Raw genomic sequence first — 25,341 nt, 5'->3', positions numbered from 1 at the left:
TTTTCTAGATTTTGTTGCATATTTGTGCGACACATATAGATCCTCCCAGTGCTTCTTTGTAAATTGCTTATCCAATCTCTTTTCCCAATCCCTTCTAACCTCCCATGATTGATTCTTATAGTTATCGTGCAATATTTTATATGCTCTACTAATTATTTTTTTTAATGGCAGCTTCTGTTCTAGATTGTACTAAAAAGCCTACTAGTCATTGTCTTTCATTTAGGACCCTCCCTATTTATTTCTCTTTGCCTATACTCTGATATCAATCCTTGATAGGAAAGGCAGTCTCTAACCTGCAGTCCAAATCACTTCTTGGCATTTTCTCATTTGATCATCTTTCCCTCTCTAGTTATTTGCTCCCAATATCTTGGTTCCTTAGCCAGCTTTCTCCAATAAATTCCACTCCCCTCTTGCCTATTGTCTATACCCCTAATTGCAGTCATCCCTATCAGCAGAATTTCCTTTCTCCATTCCCGTGTTGGCTTAGTTCTTAGAATACTTTCTGCTACTTTATAGATATAATATTCTGTATGATTATTGTTATTCTTCTTAAAGGCCTGCATTCAAAATCCCAGTCTCTCCTAATTTCTTGAGCTTCAGCCCTGTTTCATCATCATCCCCCTTCAAATCGGGTAATCCCAATCCACCCTGTTCTACCGGAAGAATCAGTTTATCCCACTGGACTCTTGATATCTTCTCCTCCCAGATAAAGTCCACCAGCTCTTTATTAATTGCTATCCACAACTTCTCCTCTGGTTGATAAAAATATGCCTGACCTGTGTACAAGTCTAATGGGACTAAAAACATTTCAATTGCTTGCATCTTACTATCCATATCCATATAACAAAGCTTCCATTTTCTCAGTTTTTGTATTATCTTTTTAGTCTCATCCCACATATTCTTAGGTGCCACACCAGAATCATTTTTAATCCATAGTCATAATTATTTCATTCTATCATGTCCCTATAAATATGGATATTGCTGACACAATTCATATGTGGGTACATAATTTACCGCTATTGCCTTTGTTTTAGCTTCATTAATTTTGTATCATCTGCAAATATAGCCAGTTTTTCCTTGACTAACATACCAATTATATTCTTGAATTCCTGAGTCCCTTATTTTCTTTGCCAATGATTCTAGATATAATGCAAATAACAAAGGGAAAAAGGACAACACTGCCTGGTTCCTCTGCTCAAGCACAAATTATCAGAGAGTACACCACCTACTTTAACTTTCACCTTTGATACCTCACACATCCTCCTAATCAACTGTATAGTTTTTTTCAGGAAATTCAAATGCTTCCATTGTCCTGCTCATAAAATCCCAGCTTACTCTGTCAAGTGCTTTCCCTGCATCAAGACCCACCAACAACAATGATATTTTCTTACATTCTGCTTCCCTCAAGATAATCAATGTTCTGTTAATGTTGTCAAATGTTTGCCACCCCTCTACAAAACCACACTGATTCATATCTATCAATTTTGGCATTATGTTTGCCATTCTTTTAGCCATTATAGACATGAACACTTTATAATCATGGTTTAGTATTGAAATGGGCCGGTACGAAGCTGGATCTGATGGATCTTTACCCTCTTTAGGTATTACAGCTACTACTGCTTTCTTTCAGGATGTTGGTACTTCTTTCCTCTTAAAATGCTGTTAAACAAAACCTTCCAGATCTTTATCAGTTTTTCCCCTCCTAGTTTCCAAACTTCCACAGGAATACCATCTATTTCTGGGGACATTCCTCTAGATTGGTCATACATCACAATTTTTATCTCATCTCCTCCTATTAACCGTTAGTAATTGAGCCTCATCTACCTCTTACATTAGCATATTTAATTCTTCCATAAACATTTCCATTTGTATCTTTTCTTGATTTGCATATTTCTCTGCTTTATACAGACTTCCACATAATTTCCAAAATATTTCTAATACCGCTACAGGATCCCTAAGGCTGGCGACTGCCCTTTCTACTTTCTGTTGCCTGAGTCATTGTGCTACAAGTTTTTGTGCTCCAGTGTTATTATAAAAAACAAACAGTTGCACAACTGCAATATTTCTAAATTTGTGTACATTATCAAGGTAATCCCTTATTTTCTGCTTAGCATTCTGCTTGTTCTGTGAAATTCCCCATATTCTGAATTTGTCAATTCCTCTAGATAATTCTTGTTACTTCATTGTCATAACTCCTTTTCTTTTATTTCCACCTAATTTTTAAAGTCCACCTTGACTTTATCCCACTCCCTATCTATATTTTCAAAAGTAATTTCTATCCTCTTGGATAGTCCTGAATAATCTCCATGACACATTCCTTAAATCCTTCTCTTTTCAACAGATAGGTGGGAAAGTGTCAGTGTCTCATTTTTATTTCATTACCCTGTGTTTTTATTTTAGTTATTATTGCCACATGATCTGAAATAGTTACTGGGTGCATATCAAGACCTTCAATTAAATGCACATGTTCCTGTGAAATGTAAATTCCTTTCTAGCCTAGCCCAGCTTTTTTATCTTGGGGAATAATATGTAAATTCACTCCAAACTCCTATTACTGAATTCACATCTTCCATGCCAAATATTTTCATAAATTTCTTCAAAAATCTACTCTCCTTTGTTATACTTTCCCTTCTGGCTCCCCCACACACATCTTCAGTGCTGCAAGTCAAATTCCAGTCCCCTCCTATAAATAATATTCCTTGCAGAAAACTGATTATTTCTCCCAGAATTTTCTTAAGCTCCATTATAGCAGTATTCGGTGGAATACAATTACATGCCAGTGTAATACTCCTCCCTTGCCAGTAGCCCTTTAGCACTACAAATCTGCCATTATCTTTTTTATCATTTTCTATCGCTACTGGAGCTCCTCTTGCAATTAATATAAGTACTCCTCTTTTCCTTTGTCCCAGATATTCTGCTGAATAACTATCCTGAAAATCTTTATCAAATTCACATGTTCAGTTCTTTCCAAGTGTGTCTACTGTAACATAGTTATTTGCACTCTACATTTTTAATATACTTCACCATTCTTTCTTTTTTTGTATTTATCTGTGAGACCATTGACATTTAAAGACATTTCAGAAAGTATCATTGTATAAAAGTTATTATTCCCCAGTTTTATAATACTTTTTGTGTTAAATGTCAGCTTTTGTGTTACATGCACACACTGCTTGACATGTTGAACTTTTATCTACTTGTTTCTTGTCATATCCATTTGAGCTTATGTCACATCTTACAAAACTTTTGGTTTTATTGAAAGCCCCCCCCAAAAAAACAACACCCCCCTAAAATCTATTAATTTAACACTAACCCACAGAACTATTGAAGTTTTACCCTCCTTATAAGAGCAAATGTCCCAAACTGACAGTCGCACTCACAGACTTGAGTTATCTTAAAAGAAATTTTATCCACACATGGTGCAGCCTGTGCTTCTATGTGCTAATTGGTTTTGCTTATCTTTATAGCTCTCCCAGCTGGGAAAACCCTTGAATGCTTTCAGGGAATATTATCTCCTAGCCAGTTTTCTCTTTTCTTTTTTCCCCCAGCGACTCACTCTCCACCACACTGCAACCAATGTCTCTTCATCAGATTGCCTCCATGGAAACATGAGAACCAGGCAGCCAGTTTCTCATTATCAGATTGTCTCCATTGAGACATGAGAACCAGAGAGTCAATTTCACTTTATCAGATTGTTTCCATGGAGACATCATATCCAGATACAGAATTGCTACCAAGCATACATTCATTGCTAGAAAAAAAAGCATCATAATATTCAATATTCTATTTAATTGACCTGCTTTTTCTTTAAACCAAGGTCCTTAATCCAGTCATTCCTCATGCAAGAATAAGAAAAAGTACATTAATTTTTTTTATCATACTTTTTTAACCGGGCTTTTTTTATATTGTAGTGCCTACATTTTTTATAATTGAACAAGAAGAAAGTCAGAAAGGAGAAAGGCAGAGAAAAAAAAAGAACAGCAGCACCTATTTACAATCCCAATTACTCTTAAAAATAACTAAGAAAACTTTACTTTATAGCAGGGAAAGAAAGCCACATACCCCCAAAATAGTACTATTAAGAAAAAAATGTTTTCTTTATTTACAGTTAACTTTCTTCCCCTCCCCAAAGCATTTTTCTAAACATTAATGACTTGAAGTATGGCATATATGTTAGAGCCCCCCGCAAGTCCAACAAATTCTGAAAAAGTCCAATATTTCCAGATTTTCTTGTTCTGTCATATTTCATGAATATAATTATTGCATTGTAATCCCACATCAAGTTACTTGTTTTATTACTGTTCATCTCCATCTCCAAAATCCTGTCTCTACCTCATTTCCAACATACACTCCATTCTTCTGGTCACCTCTCATGCTTCCTTCCTTCTCTCCAATGTCTTCCATTGAAACAGTGAAAAAGGTTTCACTGCTACAGTCTCTGTGGTCTTTATTACCAGAAGAACAAGATGCAGAATCTCCTTCTGTTTCACAACTCAATTTTTATTGGACAAACTCTTGTATTTCCTCCTTAGCATGTACTTCATCAAAAATGATTTTGTCCATCCAGGGAAGAATACATTGAAGACAGTTTGGTGCAGAAGTTTGAATCTCACACCTACATCTCGACACTTCCTGAATAGTGGAATGAATTTACTCCTCTTCTGCCTGGTGTACAATGAGTAATCATTCTCCACAAACACTCTGCTGTCTCCTAGTTTTAGTATTTTGTCTTTCTGTCACAGTTTTGTCAGAACCAACTCCTTCTGCTGGTAGGACTGCATCTTTACTATTAAAAATCTAGAATGTTTTCTCATAAATGTTTGTAGCATACACATGATGTTTCCCTTTAGCTAACAACAACTGCTGTGGAATACCAGTCCAGTTGCTTATTTGTGCTTTCATAAAATTAACGCAGTCTGTTCCTTCTGGCTTCTCTGGTATCTAGTATAGCTAAAAATCTCATGTTTTCCCTACAGCCTCTATCCTCTAATTCTATTATTTCTGAAGCATCTCTCCCTGAGAAGTCTCATATTCAGCCAGCCTTTTCTTCATTTCAACCTCTGATTTTTGCAGCTTTACCAACTCATCAGAACATCTATTTAAAGCTTCTTCCATTTGTTCCAGCCTTTTGTTGTTTGTGTTGATATACTCCATCAGTGTTTCACTTATTTTAACCAGGTCTGTGTGCAGTTGTCTTATATCTTCCTGTAGGTTACTGGAAGTTATGTCTGGAGGTTTCATTGCTTTTTGCTGAACAGCTGCATAACTTTCCCCAGTCAGTGTTTCTTCCTCAATTTTTGTAGCTGATTTTTTTCAGGTGCCCTGTATTTCTTTTTTCCTGACATCCAGGCAGTACACTTACGAGCCAGTTACTGAAATTTACCCATAAACACAGAAGTCTAATTGTCTTCTGTGTTAAGTTTCTGTTTTCACACTGGGAGAGCTACAGTTGAGCTGTTACTCAATGTATAGCCATCTTGGAAGTTCCCCACTGAAGCATTGTTGAGTGGTTGGACTTCCTTTTCACATATGTTCATTGACATCTTTAAATTCATATTACAAGAGAGTCTACAAAAAAATCAGTGACATTCTGCAAAACTCTGGACAGTTCAGAAGTAATGCTTATTGGCAGTATAATCAATTATACCACTTATAACTAGCCGACTCAAGTGTATACACTTTTGCAAAACATTCCTAAGTTTCCTCATTTTTTTAGCCCTGTGCCTTGTAAAATTTTTGTTTTTCTGGTAAACAATCCAATGAAAGGCACACAAAGCTGGAAACCAAGAATACAGTCAAACTAATTTATTTGAACACTGGTTAGTGCTTTCGTCTGGTGATCATCACCAGACTTCTTCAGACAAATTTAAACATCACAGTAAACCTCTTTTATACATACTTAAACAAGATAATTGTCAACCAATTTAAATTAATTGATTTATTTATTTAATTATTAGAGTTAATAAAAGCAGCCCAGAACAAAAACTAAAAGCAACAAGTAAGAAAAACACATCCTCTGTCATACAAGTTTATATTAATGTATTTTAAAAACATATGAAATTATAAAATACATGTTGTAAAAAATATGTTGTAAAAATGTATATGTCATATTACAAGAGAGTCTACAAAAAATCAGTGACATTCTGCAAAACTCTGGACAGTTCAGAAGTAATGCTTATTGACAGTATAATCAATTATACCACTTATAACTAGTCGACTCAAGTGTATACACTTTTGCAAAACATTCCTAAGTTTCCTCATTTTTTTAGCCCTGTGCCTTGTAAAATTTTTGTTTTTCTGGTAAACAATCCAATGAAAGGCACACAAAGCTGGAAACCAAGAATACAGTCAAACTAATTTATTTGAACACTGGTTAGTGCTTTCGTCTGGTGATCATCACCAGACTTCTTCAGTCAAATTTAAACATCACAGTAAACCTCTTTTATACATACTTAAACAAGATAATTGTCAACCAATTTAAATTAATTGATTTATTTATTTAATTATTAGAGTTAATAAAAGCAGCCCAGAACAAAAACTAAAAGCAACAAGTAAGAAAAACACATCCTCTGTCATACAAGTTTATATTAATGTATTTTAAAAACATATGAAATTATAAAATATATGTTGTAAAAAATATGTTGTAAAAATGTATATGTCATATTACAAGAGAGTCTACAAAAAAATCTGTGACATTCTGCAAAACTCTGGACAGTTCAGAAGTAATGCTTATTGGAAGTATAATCAATTATACCACTTATAACTAGACTCAAGTGTACACAGTTTTGCAGAACATTCGTAAGTTTCCTCATTTTTTAGACCTGTGCCTTGTAAAATTTTTGTTTTTCTGGTAAATTTGTAAAAAAAAAAGAGAGAGAAAGAAAGACAAAAAAGAAAAAGAAAAAATGAGACACACAGACTGCTATAGTACTTTGTTCCACTAAAGTAAAGAGAGTAAAGAAGGAAAATAGTGAAAGAACACCAAAGCACCCATTATACTAATACATTATTTAAGAAAAGTAAGCAATTTTTTTCCTTAAATTACGTCATTGTATTATAGCAATAACCCACTTCTGGATGTGGGTACCACAGGATTAACCTATGGTTGGCTTTGTTTGATCATTTAGGCTTTATCCTTATGATCACATCACACCAAGTATGGGTTTAATCCTGTGATACCCACACCCAATCGTGGGTTATTGCTAAGTATGAGCAACAACCTTTATCATTAACAGGACCTAGTCTACCACTCTAAAGCAGCAACTAAGCCTAACATAGGCCCAAAAATAAACAATTAGATTTCAGAAACACTTAAACAGCTGTAGCTTTCCAGAAGTGAAAGTGAGTGCAGTGCAAGGGTAGTGCCACACTGATGTGTGAATGGGGTAGAAGAATTCTAGTGTGATATTTAAGGAGTGCGTTCTCCATTACAGGTTGCGGAATTTTCTGATCCAGGGGTGGAGTGCTTCCCAAGACAATCAGTGGGATGAGATGATTGAGCTACTGACAACAACAGAAAGAGAATGCAAAGGCATACAATGGTGTATATTGCCTGTGTTATTGCAGTAAAATTATCAAACAGCTCAGTTAGCAGTTTGTATTTTAGTGACTTAGTATATCACATGCCATGTTATTTCTAAACTAAATATGTAGTTGAACCCTTTACATGTCTACTACAACAATGATTAATCAGCTGGAGTGTTAGTAAATACATTTCAAAGATCCCCAGACACTATTTGCACTCAAAGAGTTTTACAATTACAATGGCACATTCTGGCTTGTTCAACAGAGTACCAGTTTATGCTAGCTTTAAAAAAGGACACCATCTAGAGTTGAGGCATCGATGATGCATATCTTACTTGACTTATTTGTAACTATAAAGAGGAATGGTAAATTACTGAGTAATGACGGTTAAGGGATGCAACCATTTACAAGCTGCCTCCATGCAAGGTCCCTTACTTTATTATAATTGAATTGGTAAATGCTTCAAATGGCCTCTTGACTCAAACAAACTTTAATATTCATACGGTGGTCATTGTGCCTGCCTGCATCCTTCTATGTTATGCATTTGCTTAGAGATTTTTCCTTTAACCAATGGGTACTTTGTACTATAGTTTTAGGGGCAGGGAAATGTTAAAACAGTGCATAAAGCAGAAATTATATTCAAAAGTGGCATCTTTGTTTGTATTAATCTCTCTCCATCTGAGTTTTGTTCCATGTACTTGAACTATACATGCCATTAAACTTCACCTTTAGAGATAGGAGAGATTAAACAGTACTCAGTTAAACTGTGATATTCATACAGTAGTATCTATATGGTTTTGCTCTTCAAATATTAATTGCATTCGTCTTTATCAGCCTGTGTTCTACACCAGTTTTAGGTATGGAAATAGGTTAAACAAATTTAGAGAAGCTGCTATATTCATTCTGTGGTTTCCATTTCTCTGCATATATCTCCATTCTGGACCTGTTCTGCAGACTTTAATTGTAGTTTTCTTTGCTAAAGTGCACTCTGCATTTTAGTTTTACTGGTGGGGAGAGAACGACCAGTACTGGGATACCATCACTATATACTCTATGCTTGTTTACATCACTCACCACTGCAAACTTATTCTGCAGACTTTAACTGCAGTTTCCTTTGTCAGTTTACACTTTGCACTTTTGTTTTAGGGGTGATATGAATACTTGACTGCATGTCTACAAATTCCTGACTTGTTCTGCAGACTTCAACTGCACTTTCTTTTAGGATTTATTGAAAATTCAGACATAAAAAACAATAACATCAAGTATGCAGCAGAAAAACAACAAAAATCAATATATATATATATATATATATATATATATATATATATATATATATATATATATATAAAAAACATATAGTCATAGATTATATGCAGCATAAAAATAAAACAAGGGTCAAGGAGAGATTAAGTATACACAGTGGTGCTCTATTACTTACACAGTGGTCTCTCTGCTTGTCGACATCACTCTCCTTGACCTGCAAACTTAAACTCCTATTTCCTTTGTCAGTTTGCATTTTGCGCGTAATTTTTTCCGGTAGGGAGAAATTAAACATTTCTTAAAGAAAGACATTCACACGGTAGTTTCTTTGTGTGCTCGCATCACTCTCCATTCTGGACCAGCTCTGTGGACTTTAACTTCATTTTCCATTTCAGTTTGTCCATCAGACAGTAGGATCTCTACAACTCTTGTAAACTTAAGAAGAATATGCATTCTTCAAAAGAATTCAGAAAGTCCGACTACCGTCGAATGCAGGTTTAGACACTGGGAGCTTATTCCACATTTTTCACTGGAAGGGATTTTGTTGCACAGATTTGCATTGTTGTAAGGTTCTTTTTACTCTCCAACATACTCTCCATGAAACCCCACATCACTCCTCAGCCCAGTTATTGCTTCAAAACTGCAGAATCCTACTGCACGGTTGACAGCCAACCAAAGATCCAAAAAGGTGGTGTGTGTCCTCACCAACATCTAGGTAGTGATGGAGTTTTCGAAATGAGACCTTAACCTCCACCCCACCCCAAGTGACCGATGTGAGGAACAACATCACCATGAAGAATTCTATTCTCTTTCCATGCATGGGCATGGCTTCCACACACATGCTATTGAAAGCTACCATCATTACCTTGGGATTGTCTCTGGTCCCCGTCATCTGGTATTATGCAAGCCTCCTCTTACTTGGTGTTGATTAGCTGACTAGAAGCCATCTCATCCCCAGGATGATTACGCCAGTGTCAACCATGCACTGTCACTCTCCTCTACCTGGCTCTTACACCACCTGTTTCTCTCTCTGAACTTAGGACATCTGGATCATAGTCAAGGCTTTATTCATTTACATCACAGAAATGGATACAATTTCAAAACATGAATTTTATTTTTACAAATATTACAATACATGTTGATGCATTATTATTATTATTATTGTCTGTGGTACTGTACCTTTCCCTTGCTTTGTTTCTGCATGTAGACTATCACTCTGGAAATCTTTCCTGCCTTTGAAACTAAACCCCAGTAAATTACTAAGTGGATGATTTGATAAACAGTTGATATGGATATCGAGCATGCAACATGCCTAATAAGTGTCACGTCTTTCACTCTTTTTTTTAATCCTTCCTTACTTAAAACCAGAGCTTGAAAAGTACAGTTTTGTACCTACCATAAATGTAGATGTTCGAGGATCCCCATTGCTGCAGTCCTTACTATTGGGTATAGTCCGCGTCCAGTCGGCCCGAATACCAGAGTATAAGGCTGACGTCGGTCAGGGCGCATTAGACTGACGTCAGTACGTCAGGGTACTAATGCGCATGACCGACGCCATATCCTCAGTCTTTTCTTGCCCCAGATGTCAGAAGACCCTAAAAAGACAAGGCCCAAAATACCTGCACCAAAAATATGTACAATATAAACAAGAATATATACAAAAATATAAGCATGTAACCTCACCTACACAACCACCCCTAAACACAGAGGGGAAGGAGGGAGGGTAAATTGGACTGCAGCAATGGGGATCCTCGAACATCTACATTTATGGTAGGTACAAAACTGTACTATGTTCTTCGTTCCCCATTGCTGCAGTCCTTACTATTGGGTAGAATCCCAAAGCAGAGGTAAGGGAGGCTGGCAAATCATAAAGAAGCAGGAGCTGACAACATGCCTTGCAAAACAGCTGTGGCAAAACCAGCCCTAGACTTAGAGTAGATAGGAAGGTGATAATGCTTAGAGAAAGTATGCACTGAACTCCAAGTAGCTGCTTCCAAAATATCCTTAGTTGCCACCCCTTAGAAAAGCTGTTGAAGTGGCAGTAGCCCTAGTGGAATGAGGCCTAATCCCAGCTGGAATCTCCTTGCCATGATGGGAATAACAAAATGCAATGCAAAAGCCAATCCACCTAGAAATAGTTTGTTTTGACACAGGCTTGCCCTGTGAACTCAAAGCAAAAGAAACAAACAACTGCTGAGACTGCCTGAAATCCTTAGTCCTGCTTAAATAATAACGCAATTGCCTGTGTACATCTAAAGTGTGCAAAATCTGTTCCCCTTTATTTTGGGGGTCTGCATAAAAAGTAGGCAAATGAATAGTTTGGTTTAAAGCCACACTAGAAACCACCTTAGGCATAAAGGAAGGATTAGTACGTAATGATACCCTATCCTTATGGAAAATCAAAATGGCTCTACTGCCATAAGGGCCTGCAACTCAGACACCCTTCTTGCAGAAGTAATAGCCAACAGAAAAGCAGTCTTCCATGACAAGTATTTCAATTCAGCAGTAGCCGCAGGCTCAAAAGGTTGTAGAGTAAGTTTTTCCAACACAAAATTGAGATCCCAAGCAGGAGTAGGAGCTCTACGTGGGGTCTTATATTCTTTGCCCTCTAAGAAACTGCTTGAACAAAGGGTGCGAAAACAATGGTGGGTCACAATCATAGTGAGCTGAAATTGCTGCAGCATGAATCTTAATGGAAGAGAAGGACAAACCTTTGTCCAATAACTCAGTAAGATATTGAAGAGCCACACTCAAAATTAGGCTCAGAAACCTGCAAATTCTTTGCTGTACTCCAAAATAAAAATCTCTTCCATTTTTCTGCGTACACTTTCCTTGTACTAGGTCTTCTAGCTTCCATAATCACATTTAAAACTTGTTGAGGAAGTTGAGACCTGCTGTGTTTCAACACAGAATATGCCAGGCTGTTAGATGAAGAGAGTGAAGCTTGACATTGAGCAGATGACCATCCTTCTGAGATAACAGATGAGGAATCAGAGGTAAAGGCCATGGAGGCTTCCTTACCAGACTCCGTAGTAGTGGGTACCAGTGTTGCCGAGGCCAATCTGGAGCTATCAAAATCATCCTTGGCCTGTCTTGTCTGACCTTTAATAGTACCTTTGGAAGAAGAGGCAGAGGAGGAAAGGCATACACATGAAGGTTTTTCCAACTGAAAGACAGAGCATCCACTTTCCAAGCTGTGTGATGAAACCCCTTTGTGCAATACTGTGGCAGCTGGTGGTTTAGTGGAGAAGCGAACAGATCTATGTCTGGAGTCCCCATGACACTGTCAATTTTGAAATACATGAAGATCCAGTTTCCACTCGTGGGGATCCATGATTTGTCTGCTTAACACATCTGCTAAGGAGTTCTGTGCTCCTGGCAGAAACCTTGCCTGAAGAGTTAGTTGCAAGCTTAGCGCAGTCTCCCATAAAATCATTGCTTGCCTGCATAGAGGATAAGAATGTGTTCCCCTTGTTTGTTGATGTACCACATGACAGTTGTGTTGTCTGTTAGAATCAACACCTGCCCTGGAAGAAGTAACTCCTTGAAAGCCATTAATGCAAACTGGACTGCTAACATCTCCTTCATGTTGATATGTAGATGCTGTAGTCTGGCAGGCCAATTGTCTTGTATCCACTTTCCATTTAGATGAGCTCCCAAGCAATGTCCGAGGCATCTGTCGTTAAAATCTGACTCGCCTCTGGCCGGGTCACAGAGAGTCCCTTGTTTAGGTGACATTCCTGAGCCCACCACAAAAATTCTTTTGAAGGCAAGGTATTATTTGAATGACAGTGTCCAAATCCTGGCAGTGCTGTGTCCATACATTTTGAGATACCATTGTAGCTTCCTCATATGCAGTTTGGCATTGGGAAGCACCAGAATACAAGATGCCATGAACCCTAATGCTTGAAGGACTGTCCTTGCAGTCAGCACGGACTGATGAGATAGTTGATGGAAGTAAAGTGACAGACTCTTTTGTTTGTCCGGGGTTAAAAGGCCATCTGGGCTGCTGTATTCAGTCTCACACCCAGAAAGCACATGTCTTGAGAGGGTACTAGACTGGACTTTATTTCGTTCACAGAATACCCTAGGCATCTTAGCACTGCTATAACATATTCCAGATGTTGTAGAAGGTCTTCCTTTTTGAGCCAGAATCAGGCAGTCGTCCAAGTAAGGATAGATTTGAATTCCTTGAAGCCTGAAGTAAGCTATCACTGGAGCCAGAACCTTTGTGAATACTCTGGGCAGTAGATAAGCCAAAGGGCAATGCAGAGAACTGATAATGAGAATTTCCAGCTCGAAACCGCAGATACTTCCTGCAACTTAGCCTTATAGGCACATGAAGGTAAGCTTCCTTGAGATCTAAAGTTACCATCCAGTGATCTTTGCCCAGCAGAGGTAAAAGCTGTTGTAACGTCAACATCTTGAACTTGGGAATGTCCAGAAAAGTGTTGAGGAGAGATAAATCCAAAATTGGTCTCCACGTGTTCCCCTTCTTTGGTACTAGGAACAGGCGAGAATAAAATCCTAGGCCCCTTTCTGATACAGGGACTGGCTGAATGGCCCCCATCCGGAGTAACTGAGAAACTTGCTTGTGAGCCTCCTTTCTTTGTGGAGGAGGAACGTCTGGCATGCCTTTGAAAGGGCGCATTGTATGGAAATAAAATCTGTAACCGTGGTGAATGATATCCAACACCCATTTGTCTTGAGTAATTAAATCCCAATTTTCTTTGAAAAGAGACAGTCTTCCTCCCAAAGGAGCTGCCAGACGAGAATCTACTGGCAGCTGAAAAGACAGGTCATTGGGTCTGTTTACGAAAGGACTGACCCCTGCCCTCACCAGAAGTCTGAGCAGGTGAACTCGCTGTTCCAGCCCTAAAAGAAGCTTGACGCCTGCCCCTACCACGTCTAGACCTACCCCTAGACTGGGAATCATAAGCAGGATATGTCCACCCCTTAGCAGGCCAATTTCTACTAAACTTCGGTGGCTGCACCTGCAAAAATCTTTAACAGTTTGCATAGACTTAGCTTTGTCTTCCATTTTCTTTAAAACTGCTTCCACAGGCGATCCAAACAACACATCAGACTGTAAAGGAGCATCCAAAATCCTTGTCTTAACATGCTCAGCTAAATTCTGATCCTTCAACCAGGCATGCCTGCGAAGAACAGAACTAGTAGCAGCCACCCTCGAGGAGGCCTGTACAGCATCAAAACCACATTGCAAAGAATGCTTACCCACTTGTTCAGACACATGAACCAAATCCAGCAACTCTTTACACTCAATACCTTCCGCCAAAGCATCCACCTTAGATTTTAATTGTGAAAGGAGATAATTCTGATATTTTAGCATGTGAAACTGACAATTCAACGCTCTCATGGCTAGAGCGGAAGAAGTATACACTTTCTTTCCCCACCTATCCAAAGCCCTTGCCTCTTTATCAGTGGGAACAGGATTTTTAACCACAGAGGCCTTAACACCTTTAGGCCCTTGAGAAATAGTTTCTGGGTCCGCCCTAGGACTCTTAAACAAATACTTATGAGCTTGGGCACCCTATAATACCTATCAGGCTTAACAGGAGCAGGAGGCAAAGAGTCAGGGTTCAGTGAAGCCTCTGCAAAACATCTTCCACCACATTCAACACAGGAGGAATAGCTAAGGGCCTATGCTGGGGTAAAAACAAGAATTCCCTAAGCCTTTTCCTGGAATCAGAGTAATCCTGGCCTTCCCATTTAAAGTGCTCCCTCATGGAATGCAGAGTCTCTGAAAATGAGAAATCCTCAGGAGGAGAAGCTGTAGGAGTGGAATCATCCACATCAGAATCAGAATAAGTAGGATACTCCTGCAAGTCTTCTGCAGAAGACTCTGAAGCCTCTGAACACTGTTCAAAACTATCAAACTCCGGTTCCACCCTAGGCCTCTTATCAGGCGGGGCATAGAACCTCTAATCATAGTAATCAAATCTTCTGCCATTTTAAGCATATGTTTCTTAGGTACAGAACCCGAAATGCTAGGAGAAGCCCCCACTGAAGCTGAACTAGGCCTACCTCTCAAAGAAGTTTTGGCAACAGAAGGAGAGGCTCTAACTACCTTGGGAAGAGAGGGAAGAACAGTTACCTGAGAAGCCCCTCAGCCTGGCCTACCTCCTGAGAAGGCACATCCTGTAACAGTAAAGTTTCTGCCTGAGACTCCATGGAAACTCCTGGCAAAACCTCTGGCTCCACTGAGCCTTCTAAAGAACCGACGTCCGGGACTGCCGGTTCATCAACCCTAGGCTTCGCTGTTTTGTCCTTGCGCTTCTTGGGCGAAGCGGGCGTCGGAGCATCCGACGGCATTTTATAATTGCAACGCTTCCCAAACACTAACCTGGCACAGTCTAACCTCCTCTTAATAGTGCGTTTGTTAAACCTAGCACAAGAGCGGCAACCAACAACGCCGTGCTCAGGCCCTAAACAAGGTATACACAAGGTATGGTAATCCCTATGAGGTATCTGTTTCCCACAAGAAATACAGTTATTCACTTTTTCTGACATCCGGTTAAATACTGAGGCAAGAAAAAACCAAAATGTTCCCAACGGGGTACTTAGCCAACTCTGTTTCGGTCTGAAACTCCGGTTTCGGAAATATTTCAGAACGCCAACCTGCACTCGCAAAACTGCTTCTGCATCGGACCATGCGGCAAAAAAGACTGAGGATATGACGTCGGTCATGCGCATTAGTACCCTGACGTACTGACGTCAGTCTAATGCGCCCTGACCGACGTCAGCCTTATACTCTGGTATTCGGGCCGACTGGACGCGGACTATACCCAATAGTAAGGACTGCAGCAATGGGGAACGAAGAACATCTACTTATCCCTGTGCAAGGGGAGATAATATAAATGTTAAATGGCATAGCTCATACATTTGTTCATTGAAGTAATCCTTTCATTATTTTTACATCAAATATTTGTAATTATACAACGACCCCCCCCCCATTAATATTCAAAAACATGCACGCTGATTGGTCAGCATGCATGTTGTAAATCAGAGTTATAGTAATGGAAAAAGGTCTGGTCGCCCAGACTTTTTCCATTATTATAACTCTTTTTTTACAGCAACGGAGAAAGCAAGATCTCCGTTGCTTCATACTGTCTCGCTATATTAAATGAGTTTAACATAGCGAGACAGTTTGTAAAAAGCAACGGAGATCGTGCTTTCTCCGTTGTTTTTTTCAAAACTGTCTCGCTATGTTAAATGGGTTTAACATAGCGAGACAGCTTTAAAAAAAGCAACAGAGATTCTCCGTTGCTTTTTAAAAGCTGTCTCGCTATGTTAAACCCATTTAACATAGCGAAACAGTTTGTAAAAAGCAACGGACATTTGCTTTCTCTGTTGCTTTTGCCCACAGCTGTGATGTACTGCGTAGGCATACGCATGCGCAGTACATCAGAACTGCCGCAGAATACCAGACAGCTGCGGAAGAGCAGCAAGGAGGCATTATACAGTGCCATTATTTAAGAAAAGTAATTCTTTTTTTTCTTAAATAATGTCATTGTATAATAGCAATAACCCACTTCTGGGTGTGGGTAATGCTGGATTTACCCACGGTTGGCTCTGTTTGGCCACTCGGGCTTCACCCTCGTGACCAAACCACACCAACCATGGATAAATCCAGCATTACCCACACCCAGGCGTGGGTTATTGCTATACTGAACAAGACTTGGTTGAGAGCTGAACTGTAATGGCTACTTACATTTCCACCACTGTCACTAGAGTTGGAACACAAGTAACATAGTTCTTTCATTAATTCAACGAAAACTATTTTAACTGACCAGACATGAAAACTGAAGTGGAATTGATACTTACATTTTTGCCATTGTCACTAGAGGAGGAACATGTTGTTTTAGGCAGTTTTTGCTCAGGCTCTGAGCATTCTGTATCAGTAGGGTAGGCATCTGGGGGAATGGCATAATCACTTTCTGAAGCCACAGAAGACAAAGAGACACCTGAAATAAATCAAACAAGAATGAGTGAGGTATTTATCTACACACAGTCTGATTTATAAAATACAGAATAACTGGAGAATACAAGGAGCCTAGGCCTCGTCTCATTTCATTAAAACCATTCAGAACATACCCAACTACACCTCCTTCCTGTGGGAAGCATAAAAATAAACAACATAATATCTTTTTGATGATAGAGGTCAACCAGCTTGCCAGTGTAGATGTTTGTATTTGACTACCTCACTAGCATCCCATGTTCAATAGCAATCATGACAGCAAGAAGAGAAAGTGTGTATCTGTGGGTTAAATACCAACTACTTATCGTCTGGGAAGAAAAGTGACTAGAAGATGCAGTACTATCCTCTAGTAATGGTTGTGAAATTACTGTAAAGTTACAGAGTTGAGTCCACTACTGGCAAATGCTCAGTAGAGTGGACATATGTACCCTAACTTAGTGCTATAGTGCAAAGGATCTGGCGCATGGGGCAGTACTGCAGTTATAAAAAGATACACTCCCAGTAACTACCATTTCCTAGAGAAGTGTTCAGCATTCCACATATTCCAAAGATGATACATATGTTCCCTGAAGGTACAATAAGTAGCAATGAGTTTTTTTTAAAGATAACACAGGAATGAAAGATTTATGGATGAGCCAGGAAGTTTGAGACAGTACCAGAAAGAAAGAAACCAATAAACATACTCAACCAATGAACAATGGAGCTCTCACACAGCTTCTATTTCAGTAAAATAATATTTATTGAAAATGTGGTCTGATAACCTACTTTAAAAGCCTCAGAAGCATGGTAATATCTATCTACTCTCAATGGTAAGCCATTCACACACATTAATTAATTAATTAAACAAACAAACAAATGGATGGTGGCTGTTATTATTCACAGTAGTGTGTGTGTGTGTGTGTGTGTGTGTGTGTGTGTGTGTGTGTGTGTGTGTGTGTGTGTGTGTCTGTGTGTGTATCTCCATACACTCTTGTCCACAGCAGTAGATGTGTATATATATGTATTTGGATAGATATACACGTGCATATACATATATACATACACACACACAGACACACACACACATATATATATACATATATATATATATATATATATATATATATATATACACACACACACACACACACACACACACACACACACACACACACACACACACACACACATGTGTGTGTGTGTGTGTGTGTGTGTGTGTGTGTGTGTGTATATATATATATATATATATATATATATATATATACACACACACACACACACACACATATATATATATACATATATTATTATATATGTATATATACATATGTTGAAAAATCAAACCAGTGAATGACAAGTGCTCAAGCACATATGGCTGATCAAAAAAGAAAAACATTTTTAGCACAGGTAAACCCCCCTCCCTTCACCCCTTACACATCCTGCTAATTATAAATACCAGTTCTGAGACCGCACTCCAGAAGGGAAATGGCAAATTCCCCAATCCCTGCTGTACTGTGATCCTGCATGTATTTAAAAAGATGATATGTGTCATCAGCTTATTTTCAACCATGCATTCAGGGATTTTCCAAGAAAGAAACTTCATATCACATTTGTTCGCCAGTTTACTGTGTTTCTAAGTTAACGCCTGAAGGACCATCATCAGATCCCAAGGAGGAGAGGGATCCTTTATTGGAGGTCTGAGAAGGAAAAACTCCCTTCATGAAAACTTTGCATAACCTGGACGAAGCCAAAGAGAATGATTTGTTTCCTACATGGAAGTTGTAAATGCCTGCCAATTGAAGTTTTACAGTAGAAAAGCTAGCTCCTTCCTTAAAAAGAGTAGTGAGAAAAAGAAGAATGGCCAAAGTAGGTGCTGAAAAAGAATCAATATTCTGCTTGTAAGCCCATATAGAGAATCTTTTTCATTTGCTTCTGTAGACTTTCTTGGTAGAGGCCTTCTGGGTGGCGAAGATAATGTCATGAACTGGGGAAGCGAGCTTGGACTGTCTTACTATCACTAGAAGTGGAGAAACCATGTGGTCATCTTGATGGTGTGGAGACTGGGATTTTGTATTCCTGATGGATGAGATAAGAGATCCTTTGTGGGCTCCAGTATCCATGGAGGATATTTCAAGTGAGACCAGAAGAAGGGGAACCATATCTGTCGAGGCCAGAAGGGGGCAAGAAGGACAACTGAGCTCTTCAGCCTGCTTGCTTTCTGTAGGAACTTTGGAATCAGGGGAAGAAAAGGATAGGCACAGAGGAGACTTGGGGGCCAAGCACGACTCATAGCATCTCTTGGTGACTCCCCTAGAGGGGGGAATCAGAATGGAGTACTTGCTGCATTTGTTGTTGAGGGGCGAGGCAAATAGGTTACAGTAAGACTGGCCCTGGCAGCTGAAGATCATATTCACTACCGTCTGACTGAGGGACCATTCGTGAGGAATCAGAATGGACCTGCTGAGTCTGTCTGGCAGCGTGTTGGTTTTCCCTGGTATGTGCATTGTAGTGAGAAAGTAGTCTGAAAAGATTGCCCATTCCCAAACCCTTATGGCCTCTGCACAATGTGTAGGAACAGGTTCCTCCTTGTTTGTTGATGTACCAAACTACTGACATGTGGTCTGTATGGATTGTGATAGTCACAAGAGTGAAAATGTCCTGAAAGGCTTGCAACATAAGAAGAACTGCTGTCATCTCTAGGGCACTGATATTCAACTTGGTCTCTTGAGGGGGGCGACGTGTCTTTTTCCATCCTCCCCAAGAAATGCCCCCCACTCCAGTTGGGAAGCATCTGTGGTCACTGTCGCAACTAGGGAAGAAGGGAGAATGGTCTGCCAGAAACACATCATCTGACTGGATCCACCAGGGAACATGACGTTTGCAGACTGGAGTGAGGTTTATGGGAAAATATAGAGGCTGATAAAGAGTAGACCACTGTACTGCCAATGTCCATTGAAAGATTCACATACAGAGTCTTGCTAAAGGAACTAGAAGAATGGTAGCTGACATGGACCCAAGAGTTTGAAGCACTAGTGTTGCTGGAAGGGATGGGCATGATAATATGGCCCACACTGGATTTCTCCAGTATTTTACTTTTAATTTTAAATATGTATTTTATATAACTTTTGTGTATATTTTTAATATATATTAACATATATTGATTTGTTTTTGATTCACCATTAGGAAAGTACATATACATGTACCATACATTGTTCTATATTTTTTGTAGAGAAGTGTTTTTGTAGAAATTTTTTATTATATTGAATCTAACTAATTAATTATTCATTTTTTGGTCATGCATATACTGCTAACTATTTATGAGAAGTGGTATTTTAAGCATAGTATTGGTTAATATTGAACCAATGAATTTAAACTGTTTGCTATTTAAGCTTCAATGTTTTTACTATTACTTGTTCTGATTAAGTCAATTTACTTGATGAAAGCGCTTAACCTCATGTCTTTGTATTAATAAAATCTTTCTGTGGACCCGCAACGCTGTGCTACTTTTGGTTATCTGGTCTATTTTGAGCACATTGTGCACCATTTGTGTGAGTTTCTGTATGTAGTAACCTCTGAATTTGATTCTTAGCACCCATGAATTTTTGTGAGATTTGTCCAGGTGCCAGGTGCAAGGAAAAATGACCCCTAACTGCCTATAGAGGTGAACAGTTGGGCAATGGTTCAGGAGTGCTGATAGAGCCTATCAGAGAAGGAGTCTCTGAAGCCCTGGTTTTGCTGATCCCCTCTGCCTCTGGGGTGACATCTGCCATTGAAACCTTCTTCTATGCCTCTGGAGGAAGTATCCCCACGAGTATCCTGAAAAGGTCCCTGAGATTTCCAGAACTGCATTTTCTTACCACCTTGCTGGTTCCTAGTAAATGTACGTTGAGGGGTAGAAAATTTGATTCCAACAGCAGACAGGGTCTTTCCCTCTTGCTTGCTGTGGGTGAGCATATCTTTCACTGATGGCCTGAACAAAGATGAGCCATCAAAGGGGGCATTAATAAATGATGCCTTGAAGGGTTCTGTGAAGTCGTACAGCCTCATCCAGGCATGTCTATTAATGGCTATGCCTGAACTGGCTGCTCCTGAGGCACCCTCAGCTGTATGGGAGATCAGCTTCATTGATGCATTGGAAATGGACGAAAGACTGGTCAGTTGAGGAGGGACCTTCTTAAGGTCCTTTGCAGACATGAGCTCAAAGAGAGAGTTTGAAATGCACTTTGATCAAATTTGTCTGCAAATGAATGAAGTGTGCCAGTTAGTTCAATGACCTCAGCACGAATGAGGCTAAGGCATCCACTCACTTTCTAGATCTGTCCATCATTCTGGATTCCCTTTTTGGTGGATGGACAGAGGAGTTTTGTTCAACTAGCTCCTTCTTAGTGGCTGTCGTCACAACTATAGCATCAACTGTGATTTCCTTGTTCCAGTGAGGTTTATCTGAAGGGGGAACTGAGAACTTGTCCAGGCACTTGGGGATGGGCTCAACAGTGTCTGGTTCCTCCCAGGCCTGGCAAGAAACTAGGTCAATATGTTCATCCACCAGGGTGGTCACCCAAAATGTAGATAGGCCAGCTGCGAAAGCCTCAAAGAACACCAATTCTTCAGGAGAAGGAGACTGGAAAGACCAGCCACCCTTCTGTTTGAGGAGTTCCAGGATGTCCCCAAAAGAGACATCATCAGGTGGCAATCGGGGTGATCCTTCTCCCTCATCAAAATTGGTGTCTTCATGAGAGACTCCACAGGGGAGTCAATGTGCCTCTTCTTAAACGTACTCTTCCAGGGTACTTCCTCCGTTGGGTGTTCGATAGAAGTGTTGGAAGAGGGGGAGAATCCCTCTGGGGAATATGTGTGGTGGCTTCCCAGAGCTGGCTGACACTGAGGAGTAGAAATGATTGGCTCAGAGCTCTTAACTGAGGTGAGGCAAAAGTTAGGATCTGAGATTAGAGAGGATGGTGACTCTCTATGCAAAGAGGAAAGCCCGTTCTACTACCTGAAAAGCTAAAGGACCCGGGGGAAACATCTCCTCCTCTCCTTGGAACCAAAGCAGCTGAAGAAAGGAGGTCTTGGCCAGTCCCAGATCTAAGCCCTCCAGACAGAACTGGACTGGAGCTATCCAGTGCTACGGCACCAAGGGGAGGAAAAGGATCTGACAACGTAGGAGCCAAAACCAACTCATCAGACCTGGCGCTGACCTCTCAGATCTGACACCCAGTCTGATCCAAAGGTATTGGAGCAGGACTGGTTAGGGACATCATTGGAGTCAAGAAAGGAAGCTTCCTCAGATCTGACCCTGAATTTCTCGGGGATCTTGGATCCCTGGGACTCCAAAACCACAGGCCGGATCAGAGAAGGAAACAGTACTGGTTGGGTAGGTGTACTCACAGATCTAAGTGGGGAAGGAGATGGCAAGACCCCCATCTAGATCTCAGCCCTGAGAAATACCTGCATCATCCTCTCTAAATCTGCCTCTGTCAAATTCCTTGAAGATCTGCATGATTCTGTGGATGCTGGTCTAGGGTGCTTCCTCAGCATTTGAAATAACTGAGAAGGCAGAGCCAGAGACACAGGTTTTAACACAAATTCCGGTGTGCAGACTCTATACTTGTCACATCCGATGGTTTAGGATCTGAGAAAGAGGTGTACAGAAGGGGAGCGCTGGCAGTAGGGGCTTACCCAGTTGGAACTGAGGACTGTTGTGGTTCCAAGGCAGCCTGACAGGCCTTGGATTTGAAGAAGTTGGATCCGAGACCTTTTGTAGCTTTTCAGATGGTTCCGAGGAAGCTCTTGGAGATTTGAGAAGATGCCTTTTCCTCAGCTCCAAGACAACTTGAGTTGGTTTTGAGGGGTTTAAGCCTCAGCAGGAAGTAATCCTTTCAGTATCAATTTAATTCAATGATCAGAGTGCACCCTAAGATTAAAAAGTGGCACAAAAAGTGCATGGAGAATCCAGATAGGCAGCCCCTAGACAGTATACGCACTTCTTGTGGACATCAGAATTAGGAATCTAATGCCCACAAGAAGTGTACTTCTTAAAACCCATAGGTTTCTCTAACATGGTAGGTGGCAGTTAAACAGTAAACCATAAAAAGGGAAAAAAGTGTTTAAACAACGAGTTTAACCTGAAAGGTAGAAGGTTATAATTTAAACTACAATAAGTTTAACCCAAAAAGTAGACAGTTAAACAAATAGAAAGAAACCAAATTTTTTAACAATTTAAGAGGAAATATTTGTTAATAAACTTCTCTCTGTGGACCCGCAACGCTGTGCTCTTTTTAGTTAACAGGAAATAGATAAATAAAAATCCAGGAAGAAACCCCTGTAAAAATAGAATACCAGCCATGTACCACAAGTGGTACAAGAGAAAGTAAAGAAACAGTAACTGTGAAAAAACCCTAATGCCTGCATACAGCTGAGGGAGGAAGGAAAATTGTACTTAGTTTATATGTAATTAGAAGAAAGCACTAATTCACAAAGAAATAGTATCAAAAAAGACACTCTTATGCTCAGAATTGAATTGTCCATCATGCTGCTATGGTAGCAAATGAGATCTGAAGAGATGGAGGCACAGTAGACCATTGTGGGAGAGGGAGAAGCTTAAGAATTGGATCCGAAGTATTGTTTATGCGGTCAAGCCAGATCCCAGGATTGGATCCTAGATCCATTTGTGAAGAAAAATGAAAAGGCCATCAGATCTGTAGATTTATTTTAAGGACATGAGTTTATTACATGGGTAATTCCAGTTTTGAGTTTTTCTGATCATATCAACCAATTGCTTAATGACAGTTACATAACTAAGGCTGTATAAAAAGATTTACAAAGTCCATGAAAACAAAAATGATGAAATCATTGTTTGTAAGCTACATTAGGTCAAACTAGAGTATGGAATAATAATATGAAAACTTTATACGAAAACTAGCATTAGTAAATTGGAAAGTGTACAGTGGAGATATACCAACATCCATGGATGTGAACATTTGTTAATGTGAAAGATTACAATATTTAAACTTGTACAGTCGCATACAGATATTTAAGAGGAGACCTTATTCAGGTATATAAGGCATTTATCAAGAGTTACCTCTGAGAATGTTGGTAGATAATCATCAGATAATATGTAGAAGATTAAGAATGATGAAGTTTGAGACTTCCAAGATGGCTGCTAGTAAGTTCATTGCCTGGATGCCTGCAGAGAAGAAACTAAACCTGAAAGAAAATGAACTAGAAAAAGTGAAAAGGAAACATGATAAAATGAAGTATTTAGGACTATGGATTAAAGTATTTGGTTATGGCTGCTATGGATAAGTGGGAAGAGACTAAGCAAAATATAATATAAAAACTAAGAACTAGAAGAAGCTCTTGCCTATGAATATGGATAGCAAGATACAAACAGTAAAACTGTTTTTAGTCCCTTTAGATTTATACACAGGTCAGGCGTATTTTTATCAAACAAAAGAGAAGTTGTGGACAGTAATTAATAAAGAGTTGAAGGATTTTATCTGGAATGGAAGCAGGGCATGAGTCAAGTGGGATAAGCTGATTCTCCCCCTAGAGTAAGGAGTTTTAGGATTACCTGATATGAAGGGATATTTTAGAGCAAAACAGTTAAGGCTCTGATACATACAAGCAAAGGTTATAATTTAAAGTGGAAAGGGATGATGACGATGAAGAATTGGGTAATTCAAGAAATAAGGAAAGAATGGGATTTTGGACGCAGACCCTTAAGCAAAATAATAACAGTAATATGAAATATTATATTCATAAAGTAGCAGAAAGTATACTAAGAACTAAACCAAAATAGGAATGAAGAAAGGAGATTCTGCCAATAGGGAAGACTGCTAATAGGAGTACACAGAATAGAAAGGAGGAGGTTGGAATTTCCTGGAAGAAGATGGCAAAAAAAACAAGGTATTGGGAGGAAATAATTAGTAAATGAAAGGTAATACAATGGGAAGAGGTCAAGAAGACATTTGGATTGCAGGCTAGTAATTGCCTTCCCTATCAGGGAGTGATATCATAGTATAGACAATTAGAAATAAATAAGGGAATCCTAAACCTGTTCTGGTTGAGATTTTACTTGAATCTAGAAGAGAAGCTTCTGATAAAAAAGGGATAATTAGCAGGGCATAAAAATATTGCAAGAAACTATAGGAATCAATCAGAAGTGATCAGAAAATATTAGGAAGAGAGATAAGATATGCAATTCACAAAGAAACAATGGTAGAACATATCTTTGGCTACCAAATAAACAACAAAATCTAGAAGACTTGATATTTTTGCCTGGAAGTGTTTGCACATACACTTTTATACTCCAAGCAGACTACTTCAGTTATTCTAAACATCTCAGAAACAGTGCCCAGAATTCTGCAGAAATAATTGTAAACTATATCACATACACATACTCAGAGAACACAGCCAATCTACAAGTGTACATATTTAGTTCAAACTTTATCCTCCTCCTCCCCTCCAATATTCTTAGATCACATAGTCACATCTACACCCCTCCCCCCTCAAATCTCCCAAGAATAAGTTTTCAAGATGCTATCTAAGGCTAAAAACACTGTCTTTCAGGCCAGATAACA

The 25,341-nt window shown here is 39.3% G+C and overlaps 1 protein-coding gene across 1 annotated transcript in view; it reads right to left on the bottom strand.

The window, feature by feature from the left end:
* PLEKHH2 (pleckstrin homology, MyTH4 and FERM domain containing H2) overlaps positions 1–25,341 on the bottom strand; it is a 1,501,506-nt gene that overhangs the window by 737,367 nt on the left and 738,798 nt on the right. Inside the window, exon 11 of the mRNA XM_044075068.1 lies at positions 16,627–16,766. Coding sequence (XP_043931003.1) covers positions 16,627–16,766 — 140 coding nt within the window. The remainder of the gene's footprint in view (positions 1–16,626; positions 16,767–25,341) is intronic.

The sequence above is a fragment of the Protopterus annectens genome, chromosome 6.part0 (genome assembly GCF_019279795.1).
Source record: "Protopterus annectens isolate FY-2018-M chromosome 6.part0, PAN1.0, whole genome shotgun sequence".
NCBI classification, from domain to species: domain Eukaryota; kingdom Metazoa; phylum Chordata; order Ceratodontiformes; family Protopteridae; genus Protopterus; species Protopterus annectens.
Note: the sequence above shows the minus strand (reverse complement) of the source record. Positions and strands in the feature narration are given on the sequence as shown.